The sequence below is a fragment of the Ischnura elegans genome, chromosome X, assembly GCF_921293095.1.
Source record: "Ischnura elegans chromosome X, ioIscEleg1.1, whole genome shotgun sequence".
Classification (NCBI taxonomy): domain Eukaryota; kingdom Metazoa; phylum Arthropoda; class Insecta; order Odonata; family Coenagrionidae; genus Ischnura; species Ischnura elegans.
The window spans coordinates 116509264-116523873 of NC_060259.1; the positions used below are offsets into that span (position 1 = coordinate 116509264).

The following is a 14610-nucleotide window of genomic DNA, read 5'->3' on the forward strand; positions in this document are numbered from 1 at the left end:
AGGTGTATTTTTCCCACACTACTGTTACACTCGCAATAACTTAACCTCACATAATACCACATGTCCTTATTCCCATGAATTCAACACACAATGACTGCACTCATAGGCGGATCCAGGGGGGGGGCACGGGGGCACGTGCCCCCCCCAGACCCTCAAAAATATGCAAGATTTTTAATACGGTCCCATTATCATTGCGTTCGTTTTGTATTACGAGGTATCCTTGTGCCCCACCCAGAACAAAATCCTGGATACGGCCTTGCTTGTGCCCCTCCCAGAAAAAAATCCTGGATCCGCCCCTGACTGCACTCAAATAACTGTCAAATAATTGAACTGCCATATATTGATATCCCTATAGCCCACACTTTAATTAAATTCCTGTCAATAGACCCTTCCTTTAAATGAAGATATACTTTGCGACATTCTCAAAAACTACCAGACAACTTTATAAACGGTACATAGGCTTTATATAAATTTATATACGAAGGAGTCCATGTATGAAGTTATAGGTTACTGCAATTCGGTGTGCATAATATCCAGTATCATGAAAATATCACTTCAACAGCACTGATACAAAAAAGTTAACTGAAAGCCAAACAAATAACGTAACAAGTGATAATTCAATATTCTACTACATAACTCATAAATTTAATACACACTAGCAGAATTAAAACTCGAGTAAAGCATATAACTTTCTCGTACATGGTTGCATTGAACTTCACCATCATAATTTGTAAATACTTTTCCATAATATCATAATACACTTACTTTTGCTTTCAGCATCCGGATTTCCTAATTAATCACCAACATCTCGTCCTGTTGACAGTCGGGAACGTCTGGTTCTTCCACCAACTCTCCTCCAGCACACGGGTTGATATCCGAGTTGTTTGGATGCAAGAATTTCTATGCATAACGTATAACGAATGCACGAGTTTAACAGGACATCTTATTACGACTTCCAAAAGTGCATAAAAAACTGAAATTATTAGAAAAGACTATATTCGACTGTCGCCAATTTGTAATATTAAAACTATGTAAACTTATTCAAACTTTGTATAACTTATCTTCAGAATACATACCTTTTTCCAGAAATCGCTGTTGGAACGGCAGTTTGTTTATGTAGTTTGCGACCATCCTGTTGACGACACTCTTAACTTCTCCGCAGTGAAACAAACCTAAATAATAATATTCGTAAAATTGAGGAATTTCTGAACAGAGAAGGCATTATCCATTGCACGTATAAAACTGAATTGAAGAAATGTACACTGGCGCAAGCGAGCCTACATACGATCCGATTATTCTACTAATTTACAATGAAAATGCACCATTTCCGTATTATTCCGTATGAAACATGACCCGAAGTAATAAATAACATTGAAAAGTTTGGCACTTTTGCATTACTTAACATAATTTCAAGGCAAAACGTGATGAATCCGTATCAAAATATGCTAGTGACAACAGCGTTGTCAACAACTTTTGAGAAGCCTATATTTCTACTATGTGACGTTCCCTCATTGACATAGACTACTGCTAGAATTATTAAGACTTACGTTGAATATATAAATATTAACAAAGTACAAATACAGGCAAAAAATACTTATAATATTGTCACTTCCTTACCTCACAATGTGCGATGTTATTGTAGATTTCCATTTGTTTCTTCTGCAATCTATCGACCAAGGAGCCTTTCTTTTACGATCAGAAGGAAAACGAAATACTCTTTCTCCGTTTTTCGTGGAATTGGAGCAAATCGGAGCACTACAGCACACAATTTTTTGAAATTAATTCATATGCCATATGCAAACACCATGTAAACAACTGACAGGTGGGAACCAAGATGATCAAACCGAAATGCACTGTGGGAGCGTGACACGACCTGCCTTTTACCGACCTTGGGGACATCCTTACGCAGGTGCTGCCATCTACTGGGCAGTAGGCCAATGCAAAACAAGAGATATTCGGAATGATTTGAACAAATGATGAACAAAACCCACCCTAAATTGTTAAAATGTGATGTGTCAAGTGATTTTGAGTATTAGATGTCGGAGAAGAGTATTTTATCATAATTTTAGTATCTTAGACAACCTTTTCGTTTTTGTAATAGTAAAGTAGGGTTATTCTTTCAATTTCCTATTTTTAGTTCCGTATGGTTTTGTTAAAGAGGTTTTAGCTAAGTTTGCGGCGAAATGTTGGCGTAGGTATATTCCTTTTAATTGGTTTGTAATATTTCAATCGTCACTCAACCAAGTACTTTTTCGAATTCCTTATATTTTTGCAATTTAATTTCTAGGTTTGTATTATTAAGAACAGGTCTATTTATTCTATTGAAACGGTTACCGTCTGACTTGGGAATTATTTTCAAAATCTATTTAATGTATGGTTTACGTACATAAATCAGGTTTCGGTATCATCTTATAATCACTATAGATTTAAATTTTTGTTACTTATTCCGATTCCAATTTCGAGACTTTGTCCAAAAACATGTAATAATAATTGTTTATTCTTACGGGTGTTAACCTAATGTACAAAAAAGTGTTACATAAATAAGAATTTAGACATGGTATTACATAATTAAGTATATATTAGAAGCATATAAACATCAATAAGCACGTTAACTTTGCTGCAAAGGGTAGCAAAAGATGACATGTGATCGGTATAAAAAGTTATAAAATAACATATACATATATAAGAAGCTTATAAACATTAATTAGCATTAAAATTGACGCCGCCTTCTCTTTAACTAAATTCTCCGTAATTCTTACACATCTATTAACGCAATTTCATTACTATAAACAAAATAAAAATTAATAATTATTCAAACAAGTCTCAAAATATCAACACTACTTGCATACAAGTTGTATCCCATGCTGTCAGCCATGATGCCCTTTCTCTGATTTCTTCCTGAAGACGCATTGCACGCTTTGAATCATGGGAAAAGCGGGGCGAAGGATGCACTCCTCGATGCCTAAATCTGGCGGCCGCGTTAGCTGCCTAAATTCCCTCCCTTATGCTGGCTAACGAGTTGGGACATCCTTCCAAGATGGCGTCATGGAAATCCTGGAATTGGCATAGCCAAATGGCCAATTGGAACACGGCAATAGAGAGAGCGCTGCTTGAATGGGGCCGTGCGTCGTAATGGAGCCGGAGCAACTCCCGTGGTTCGCACTGCGCGGCCCTTTGGGAGGATATGGGGAGGTGGATGGAGGCGGCGAGTGTCTGAGATTTGGGAGCGAGGGTAAACTCTCTCTTTCCCTCTCTCTCTCACCCACGAACGACATTCACACACACTCGCACTGTCAAGGAAGCTGCTTCTTTTTCTTCTTCACCCTCTTCTTCCTGCTTCATTTTTCTCTTGCTCCGTGTGGCCTTGAACGAGGGGGCGGGGAGAGCAATTGAGTGTTGGAGGGGGAATTCCTTCTTCCGGTAAGTGAAGAGGCGTGCAGAGCGGCTTTCTGGCGCCCGACCGCACCGAGGTTTGATGGACCAGGGGGGGGGGGGGGGGAGACTTGGGGGGGGTGCGCGACTCCCTTCGGCGGATTTAATAACGGAGGGAAACCGTTACGAAGACGAAGGGAGGGGGGGAGGGGGAGGGTTTCGAGACATTACGAGAGGAACGAATTCTCTAGTGGTGTCGAGACTAGGGCATGGAAATGTATGTGGCTTTAAAATAAACTCCTCAGGAACCAACGCCACGCGAGAGAATTCAAAAATGTTAACTAATCATAAAATATTAGCCGATTGGGGATTTTAGAACGAAACTTCTTGGAGGGAATGAAAATTCTACCGAGGAAGGCCAGGAGGAAGTGCGAAGGGCAATTAAAGGAAGTCATTAGGAAAAAGAGTATGAGACAAATGAACGGATTCCATCGGGTAAAAAGATAGAAAATAAATCAAATTCGAACCCGAAAATATTCCATGAGCTGAAAAACGTAACCCAATCGAACACCAAGTTCAAACAAACACAAATAATTATTTACTTGGCGACCATTCTTTCATGCTTATCTTCATACTTTTGCTTCTATGGTCAGTTTTCTCAAATCATTCGGTATTTTGTTTAATATTTTTGGGGAAATTACTTCATGAGCATCAATCGTTTCCTGATTTTGCGCATTAAATTAAAATGCATTTGGATTAATTCTATTAAAACGCTATTATTGTCCCTGGTATTAACTGTGTGGTAGCAACAGCCGAGCAGCAAGCAGGGCCCGTGTGAGATGGGGGATGTCTTCTCCCCCTTCTCCCCCCCCCTAAAATAAGGGAAGGGGTCTTCCATTTCCTCCTCTCTCCCTTCCCCCCTCCAACTCATTTCATTTCGCCCCCCCCCCTTCCTCTTCCCGCCCCTCCGATTTCTGCGCCTCATTAGCCGCCAGACCCCGTCTCTTTGTGTAGTCTAATTTACGTTTTATGCACATACAAATGAAAGAATATGAAACTGTCTCGAAATGAAGTGGCCTCATGTGTTTATGTTTGTGCTTGCGTTGCTCTCGGATGAATGGGGAAAATGGGCACAGCGATTGTTTGTTCCAAACGCACCTTCGAGAGACTGCACAACACCACAATTCCACGAAGAGGAGGCCAAGTAGCCAATAGGGTGATTTACACACACATACTACCCGGAGAGCCGCTTCGAAAGGCGTGTGGGGTATTAGGACCCCAGCCGTCAACAAATAAAAAGAAAATGCGATTTTCTAAATTAGCATCGAAACAAATCCAAGCTTAGCGTTTAAGAAAGCCATTTATTGTTCGAGGGAAATAGAAATAATTCCGTTCATCCTATCCTTTCGGCAAAATATCTCTCTTAATTTTATCGCTTCTCTCGGACCTGGAAATAAAGTTAGGTTCATCGACGGTCCTCTCCGTTTCGCTCTGAAATTTTTACATCCTTATATTAATAAGTAATCTAACTGCAATCCAATCACTTAGCCTCCGATTCTCTAGCGCCTCCCAGCCTTAATTGTTCATTTTTTGAGTAGCGGATGCACGAATGAATAATTATAGCACGTTAGGTAGCAGTCATTATAATTACTGGCCAAAATTTTTCAACTCTATAAGAGCGTTATTTATGTCAAAATTTGGCAAATCAAGTGTGCGTAGCAATAAAAACCATTTGGAGTATTTCGCCGAGTCCACAATTAGTTGGTCTCAGCGTTAACCGACCGATCACTTGTTAGTCATTTTACGTGAAAAAAAGACCACCGACGCGTGTGTATGAAAATATTTAGATGAACTCAACGTGGACAGGGTTAAGCAAAAAAATTTTTTCCTAACCATACTAAGCACACGCAAAAGAACAACGAGCAGTTAATATAGTTCACAAAAATAGCCTCTTAAAATGTGAACTTTCGCATTGATTTTTTACAACTGAAATCGAAACCCATTAATCGAAATCAAGTGTTTCCCCGAGAAATTATAATCAGGGTTGCGAATGACGTATCCATAATGGATAGCAACCTCAAACACTCGCCCATTGATTTGACTGAGACGCTGTTTCGGGGAGCAGATAGAGCAAGCATTGGTGAGCGATGGGTCGCAAAGAGGAGCGGAGCCCTTGAGAGGAGACGAAGGATAGGACTGAAAGGAGGTCGCTGTTCGACCACGAGGCAGGGTTCATGCCCTCGGAAGGAACTCAAACTTCCTCAATGGGAAAAGCAATTGATCTACCGTGAGGAATATTATCATCATTATTATTTTTACAGTAAAACTGAAGAGGTGTACCTAACAAATATCACGAATTTTGGGTGTTGGTGATAAGAAAATATTGGATTGATTACGAAATTAATATTGTGATTACTTAATTGCTCTGGAAGCGTAGAAAAGATGGGGAGAAATGTGTAAAAAAAAAGGAGCGAAAGAAAAAAGAGAGATCATAGCAAGCAGGATGACCAATATTACGGCGTCTAAGGGCAATAGAGCAAAATTTCGTATCGGACGAATAGAGTTCAAGGCCTGCAGCAGATACTATCACCTCGCCACTCTCACGCCAGTTCCGTCAAGAAAGAAAAAAAAACACACCGCTTCGGAAAGCAGGGAGCATTCAGATCTGTAGGAGGTGCACGTCAAAGTTTACTGTTGGAAACGAAATTCGTAATCAAGCGATCGCTGCTATCATTGGTGCTATAATTCCACCCTAGGCAACCCGTTATTTTTGCAGAACATTTTTATACAATCTCAAAACAGCCTAGTGAACAACGCCGAAAGCTGGAGCTAAGTATTTTATTGTTAATGAAATCGAATTATTTAATAATGATATTTGCGGCAGAATCTCCTTAAAAAGCAGAATCACAACCAAGGGGACTAAATGGATGAGGGATCAGTCTGTCCCATAGAAACTTAATGTATTTCTTAAATATTGTTTGCATTAGCTCTATGACTTATGAAATGGGGCATTTTCACCGATATCCAAAAAAAGTCCACAATAGGGTAGTTTCCTTCATCAAAGAAAACGAAAGGCATTGATTGCGATTCGTTACCCACCATTAGTGTATTCATAATACACAAATTATTTGGTTTTTGAAATACCGGTTTAGACGAATGGCAAGGGTCAAATTTTATCCTCATTTGAAAAAGGCCAGATTGGCGCCCATGCGATTCCACTCCGCATGACGTCACAGGGACCTAGTTTCTACACGAGAGGATAGGAGTTATACATCGTCTGAGGTTACCAATGCATGCATGAGGCACAGAGCTCAGGGAAACATGTCTTAATAATCACCTATTAAAACTGGCTAATGTCGGAAAGTTTTCTTCGTTTGATAAGGTATTAATAAACCTTTTTTAAGCCAAGCGCTACCGTTCAGCAAGGTACTCAGCTATCCGCTAGCATCCTGCGACGTATCAGAGCTAAGCCTCGCCTCAAGGTCACCTAACCGGGCGGGAGGGGGAACCAGAAATACGACGTACGGAGATATTTCCCGACATTCATACTTAAGCGTCGCGTTTTCGCGCGCTTGAAATTTTTCACTTTTCATTTAATCGCGAAAAATAGATGTTGTCATTAAAAATCTAAAAGCGCGAAATACGTACTCCAGGAGTAATAATCTTTCGATTAAGGCAATAAAAAAATAATAGGAAACCACCCTATTAAGCGATAAATGCAGTGCGAAAAATTTGTTCTCAATCCGTACAATATCGATAGCTAAGTTCTAACAGCACGTATCTCAAAAATAGCAACTTTTCAGGAGAGGAAAAAGCGATCAATTCCTTTTACTTGCACACTGAAATTAAAAGCCATAAAGTTCATAAAACTGAAAAAATAGCACTCATTTGCAAAAAAAAGTCGTTATTTGTTTGTTTTCTATTGTTTTAAAGTTATTGCACTTTGTTTCACGTATCTGACTCAAACCTGCCGAATTTAAGATACGTGTACGTTGTTAGAACTTAGCCATCGATATAGTGTTCGAAATTTCAGGGAATGGCATTTAAAAGTTATGAATTTGACGCATCACATAATCAAGAATAAAAATGTCGATATATAGCCCTATTTCTAGACGGGATGGGCGGACACAGCATTTTTATTGGATCCGGATTCGGATGGGAACCTTGATTTTCGGAGCCGGATCTTTGGGATCAGATATTTTCGGATCCAAATACATTTTCAAATTCATGACGCTGAGATTCCCCCGATGATTGTTCAATCTCTTGGGAAGAATCACACTATGTGCCAGTCGTATTTTGCTATTTTTATTTTCCACGGCTGAAATTCTCCTAAGTTACCTCTGTGAGAGCTTTAAAACAAAACAGTTCATGAGCTGGACTAGAATTGCCTGCGACGGTGCATTCGAAGAAAGAATCGGAACTCTTTCCACCCTAATGTGGCGTTGCATTCACTGAAGCTATTATTTAAAATTTCGGATCCAGATCCAGTGTCTTCCGCGACTTTGTATCCGATGTATCCGACGAAGGGCAATATCCGCGGATATTTGGATCCGAGGTATCCGATCCGACCATCCCTAATTTCTAGTCATTTCTAACAATAAATTCGGATCGGTCTGCAAATTAGCGACACGAGTGACGATTTTCGCGAACCAATTTAAATTCGCGGTGGCTGACGACACATCAAGAGGTCGAGTGGAGATTCCTCCGTCGTAATATTCGTGGCTACAAAATTCGCCTGACCCCCCCTCCCCACCCTCTTGCCCTCCACAAAAGCCTCGGCCTGGTCGGCAGCCGATGAGGAGCGGCAGATGAACAAATGGCGCCCTCGGACGGGAATGGATGGCATCCGGGTGGGGGGTGGAGGGGGTATAAGGGGGACACCCCCCTCCCCTCCCACGCAACTCGATCGCACAATGGATGCCCCCTCCAAACGCAGTCCTCTGCTACCACGCAAAGACTACCACCATTGTTACGCAAGGCGCTTTGTTGGCGGAGCTGCCATGTTTACGCGGGCGACCGCTTTGGCTCTGAGCGCAGGTGGATCAGAAAAAGGGGAAAGGCTAGGTGGCGCTCTTCGAGCTTAGAACGAGAATGGAAGTCTCTCGAAAAAAGGAATGAAGCCGTGTTCCAACTCGTTAGCCATTAGACATCATGTATTTAGCCAGCCAGATTCTGGGCGGCCAACCACAAGGGAGCATGAATTGGGACATCCTTACGCAGGTGCTGCCATCTACTGGGCACTAGGCCAATTCAAAACAAGAGATATTCGGAATGATTTGAACAAATGATGAACAAAACCCACCCTAAATTGTGAAAATATGATGTGTCAAGTGATTTTGAGCATTAGATGTCGGAGAAGAGTATTTTATCATACTTTTAGGCCCGTATCGTCAGTCGCTTCTTTAGCCATCCTTCATCTTCCTCGGCTCCTTGAGGACAGATTTCAGTTCGAGAGACGTCGGAAGGGCTTCTTCAGCGCACCTCGCTCGTGAAGGACGCCTCGCCAGCTTGAGGTTGGTCTATACCAGCCTTCACGGCCGAAGTAACCATTTAAAATGGCGTCAGACAGCGAACATGACGACCAACTCGACGATTTCATCGAATATATCTACGATGATCCGTACGATTACCTACCTCGGTGATACTTGAGAGATCGCCAAAATCCAGTGGAATTTTATTCGGAAAGGGAATTCATTTCAAGGTACAGGTTTTCCAAAGAGACAGTGACAGATATACTCCTACCAATGTTGACACGGGCCAACAATAACAACCGTGGAATGCCTATTCCACCAATACTGAAAATCCTGACAGCCCTGCGCTTTTATGCCACCGGCTGCTTTCAGGTAAGTGAAAATAATGTTATGCATAATGTGGAATTGTTTTTAAGTGCTCATTTCTCCGTTAAAATATGTGTTAAGAGTAGTCGTTTCGTTGTCAGAATTGAACGTAAATTCATCTCAGTATAATATTTGTTTAAAAGCGACAATGCCACTTAGAAAACACGAATGCTATTATGTTATCAATTATTTCTAATTTTGTGACACCAGGTAGTGTATTGTGTGAAATATATGTATGTAAATTTAGCACGTTTACTAATGATTATAAGAATGCCATTAAGAATTTTACGATTTCTTCGTTTACAGATAGTCTGCGCTGACTTATCCGAGGTGACGCAATCCACAGTGTCTGATATAATCAAGGTAGGTAATATGTGATCATTAATAGCTCTTTGAAACGTGTGGTACGTATAATATTGTTAAAAATTCAAATCGTGCATTTTGAAGACGCAACGTTCGTAAGATTCGTAGTCCAGAGATGGCATCAGTAGCATCTATGAGAACAGCTGATTGTGTCCATCAGTAGCACTGGTAGGACGTAGGTAAAAAAGACTGTTGTTTACCATGTCACTTCATACCTCGTACTCGACAGTTATTTACATGAAAAAACGAAGCAGAGATTATCTATGTATGTCACGAATCATTTTTAGTATTATGTTAATCTCTTGTGTGGTCTTCCTGAGTCATGCAATGTTGTGCTAAGTTCTCTCGGAGGAAATGATAATCATGATATTTTCATTGATTTTACATGATTTTTAAAGTAGCAGATCAGTACTGATACTTAAAATATTGCCTGGGAAAACAGATTTGAACTAATGTAAACTTGTTCACTGTGCACGGTAGGTAATGTTTTGTATTTTGTGATCGTGTATGCTGAAATTTTGCCTTGTGAAGGTATGGTATGTTCTAAAATCATCGATTTTATTATTAATTTGGCATTCATATGATAGAGTTTTGGTTTATTAATACATTTTAAGTGTGTATTATAATCTCTCATGTTATTCTCGTTACAATTAGTAAGCGGACGTGGTAAGCTAGTATGTTATGCATCATGACTCATCTAAAATTCGTTAGCAGTTCCATATGATGCAGAATAATGAATTTTTGTATGAGCGAATGTTTGTAATGCATCTTTTTTTATGATGTTGGTTTACGGTAATACTGGATTGTTTAGGTGTACCTTGCGACTCCTAAACACAATAGTTGATATTTACTAATCATCGAACTGAGGAAACTTGTTGCTTTTTCCCTACGCGTCGGTGTGTTGTATATTTGAAGTATGAACTATCTATGAATCTTCGGTGACTTTGATTTCTGTTTCCAATTCAGACTGTCAGCGCAGCACTAGCTGCAAAGCTGCCAGAGTGGGTGAAAAGGCCGGCAACAGAGGATGACTACACTGAAATCAGAAATGACTTTTATGCAGTAGCTAATTTTCCTGGGGTAGTGGGTTGCATTGACTGCACCCATATTCCCATTAAAAGCCCAGGAGGTGAGCTGGCAGAGGTCTACAGAAACAGGAAGGGATGGTTCTCCATGAACGTCCAGGTATTTCCAAATACTATGTGAAGAAAAGACTTTCCTACTTTGGAACTTGCTACGGTCTCATACATGGGCAGTATGGGCAGTCACTGACATTATTTTCTTACTTTCCTTTTAAGGTGGTATCTGGACCATCCATGGAGATTATGGACATTGTTTGTAGAGGGCCGGGATCTGTGCATGATGCACGAATATTCCACAACAGCAGGCTGAAATACAGATTTGAGACTGGGCAGATGCGTGGAATCCTCCTTGGAGACAGTGGTTATCCATTGCTTCCCTATTTATACACACCAGTTCTCCGTCCTACAACTGGTCCTGAAAGGCGGTAAATATGCTTTTATTTATCTTAAATTGAGCTTGTTTTATGTTCTTCAGTATCTTATTGTTTTCAGCTGGTTTCACTGAACTTAAAGTATATTAAAATGTACACCAAGGCATGTATCAAATAATTAACTTAGACATTTTTTTCAACTTAATATTTTGGAAGAAGACATACTTTTTTATGGTTCACATGACATTATAAATTATTCAAGGTTGCGCAATCTTAAATGTTCACATTAATTGCAAGGCATAATGATATGGGTACTGCTTATCATTGGCTGGTTGATGTTTTCTCACTTAAACATTGTCCACTAATGCTGCTCCATGATAATATTTGTCAATGCCATAATCATCAATCAACCTGCCCAATTGTGGAAATTAGGATACGTATTGTAGAAATTTATGTTCCTTTATGGCTTCTGTTAGTTCAATGTTTGCTAATGTCTTTTCCTGCTCTTTTATTTTATTTCACCTGATCTAGTAATTCATACAATTTTCAGATACAACGCCTCACATATCAGGACCAGGAGCATCATTGAGAGGACCTTTGGAGTTTGGAAGAGGAGATTTCCATGCCTCTCAATGAAGCTCAGGACGAAAAGGCAAACCTCCCTGAAAGTGATCCTGGCTTGTGCAGTTCTGCACAATGTAGCTGTGCGCTATAATGCCCCTATCCCTGAACAGGAAGGCATTATACCTCAGGTGGATGTTCCTGTTCAGGAGCATAGAGGACGTTATGTGCGTGGAGCTGCAGAAAGAGCTGCATTTATTCAAAGACACTTTTCAGTGGTAAGTTCATTGTAAATCGTTACGACTTAAAAATGAGATCTTGGGAGAAAATGTGAAATTCCATCAATGTGGTTGGATGAGCTTGCATCCCTTTCTCTAATGTCTTGAAATGGACCAAAATTAGTGATAAATTCCTGTTACTGAAAAATGATGTATATTGTTATATATAAGCAAATTTGTCATATTTCAGTACCCTATCTTCCCCATTGAAAAGTAAAGGGTATTTCTGCTCATGCCTGCTATAAATGTGCAGTGTGTTGAATTACATGATGTTACCACTATTGCAAAAATGTCATTGGTCCAGGAATGAATTTTAAAGCTCTGGGTACATGATAGGCTTTCATGAATGTGCCTAGGCAAATTATTATTAATAAATTCTCTCTGATGGTGACCATATTGGTGGCAAAGTGAAGATGGTAACGAAAGTATGTGATCCTCCTCTCCTGAGAACTTCATCAATATAACTTCACATTAATGTCCTTTTATGCAACATATATTGCCTCATGATGTAATGAAAGCACATACTTACACAAATTCTGATGTTTTGCAAGGATAAAGATAATTTTTAGGTGTTCATTGACTTTTCTGTATTGCAGGAGGGTTGAGAACTGGTGTGAATTGGGTTGCAATGGATACCACAAAATTCCAAGCATTTGCTCAGGATCAGGTCTGTATTTCATGCCCTGTTTTGGATGACATGCATCATTTGAGATCCCTGCTTTGTGCAAACAATTCCATATTTTCCATTCCTGTTTCTTGTGGCTTCTGCCACCAGCTACACCTCCCTGTCTTTTAATGGGAATTTACCTCAGGAAATTTAGCTTATGCAGAAAGTAATTTTTGATTTCGGTAAACTCATCCTCTGCTGCCTCTTTTCCTGTAATAATTGCAGGATGTCAGGGTTTTCTATATTATTGGAGTAGGCTTTTCATGGTTGTTAAATATTAGTTATGGAGTTTCTGCCACTGTCATTCTATTAAGCCTGTGCCTTCATGAATTCCTTTTCTGAATTGTAATCCACTGGATTTTGCTTTACTCTCATGTATCACCGAGGTGAATGGTACGGATCATCTGACTTATGTTCGGTGAAATCGTCGAGTTTGGTTAATTAATAAAACATTTTGAATATTATCCTGTGTCTTTCAGTCATATTACCTTCATTATAGTTAAACGAGGGTGAAAAATTTAGGGAAAGCACCATTGAATTGAATTAGATGACAAGTGCATGTTATGTTTTCTGAAGTAATAACATTGAAATAAGTATTTTAACAGAATAATGAGTGTACCATTACTTAAAATTCATCTTTCGAAATATTTTTACCATTTGGTTATACTTTTCAGTAAGTTTCAAGTATATCCTTCCAAATTTTACAATAATTACTGCAATTCAAAACATCCTTAGGTTGATGAATTCTTATATTTTTTGTGCAACCAATGGTAATGCAAGAGCCAAATACTATGAGCCCAACTCTACAAAAAAATGCTGCCTCTCTGTTCACCTGCAACATTTATTTTCATTATGTCTGGCATCACTCCCTGGTAACAACATTTTATTTGCCCTATGGATGACCAAGAATGTTGTTGAATGAAGATTTTCCTATTGCCAGTGAATAAGAATAACTTTTAAGGGACTAGAAAAAAATTCCAGACTCAATGAGCCATGCATGAACTAAAGAAAGCTTATGATACACCAATGCAATTATGCAGAACTCAATTTGAAATGCCAATTAGGCCAGAGCTGTTGTAATAAAAAAGATATGCTAACTAGTCACAAGTTTATTTATCACATCATATTTATCATAAATAGTCACAAGTATATTTATCATATAAAAATTACAAGTTTTGGTACATACTAGACTTTAACAGAGGTTTGGCTAGACATTTGCAACTGAGGAAGGCGTGGGAAGAGAATGCAGGTAAGAGGAAACCCAAGGAGAACCCCATCCTGAGCTTGAACACCAAGATCCACAAGAACACCATCGACGAAATGCAATAGAGAGGGGAACCCTATGGTAAATCCCTACAGGGAAATTCAACACAGGGAATTGGCAATGGGGATTTTCCCCGCAGGGAATCATTCCCCGCAGGGAATCAATCCCCGCAGGGAATCAATCCCCGCAAGGAATCAATCCCCGCAGGGAATCATTCCCCATAGGGAATAGGAAATCCTGGGTATATTGTGTACAAATTGTATTCTAAATTTTGATTGCAGATATAACCGAGAGCAATGGATAAATACCCAATACAAGTATAACATTTCACTGACTTCATTGGAAGTTAATTTCCCTTAACATTCAATCTCTCAAGCTTTTTTACATTAGAGGCAACACATACCTTAAAGTACGACTAATAGTGGAATAATTACTCCAAAATTAATGGGCTAGAACCTGCAGGGAATCATTGAATTTTATTAATTTTAGGCATATCATTAGATGCCTAGTAAATACAAAAATGCTATCAAATAATGAGGAAATTATACTGTAACCTAAACATGGAATCCTCAAAAACAGAGTAAGACTTATTATAATGTAAAATATTGTGTGCTTCACACTGATATCCTTCACTTCATTTTCTTAATGCTCCGAACAGTCTGAGGAATAACTACAGGCACTCTCTCAAAATGATAAATCCAAGGGTACTGGAGATACTATCACAAACGTCACATTCAAAATTATTGGCAAGGATGGGTAAAGCAAAACACTTATTTTCAACTTTTATTGGAGAAGTTGCAATTGATCGAGAACAA

General features: G+C 39.4%; 1 protein-coding gene across 1 annotated transcript; it reads left to right on the forward strand.

Annotated features, from left to right (window-relative positions):
• The first annotated feature begins 9116 nt into the window (after positions 1-9116).
• Positions 9117-12995, forward strand: LOC124171283 (putative nuclease HARBI1). Its single transcript, XM_046550425.1, has 6 exons — positions 9117-9215; positions 9516-9572; positions 10533-10757; positions 10871-11079; positions 11576-11864; positions 12461-12995. Exons 1-6 carry the CDS (start codon positions 9117-9119, stop codon positions 12467-12469), a joined length of 888 nt encoding a protein of 295 aa, XP_046406381.1. The 3' UTR covers positions 12470-12995.
• The last annotated feature ends 1615 nt before the right edge of the window (positions 12996-14610 follow it).

Bases quoted from the DNA above. Each gene is read 5' to 3' on its own strand.
- LOC124171283 (XM_046550425.1), top strand. From the start codon at position 9,117: ATGTTGACACGGGCCAACAATAACAACCGTGGAATGCCTATTCCACCA. The intron at 9,216-9,515 runs GTAAGTGAAAAT...CTTCGTTTACAG, and splicing joins ATGCCACCGGCTGCTTTCAG to ATAGTCTGCGCTGACTTATC. The intron at 9,573-10,532 runs GTAGGTAATATG...TTTCTGTTTCCA, and splicing joins CAGTGTCTGATATAATCAAG to ATTCAGACTGTCAGCGCAGC.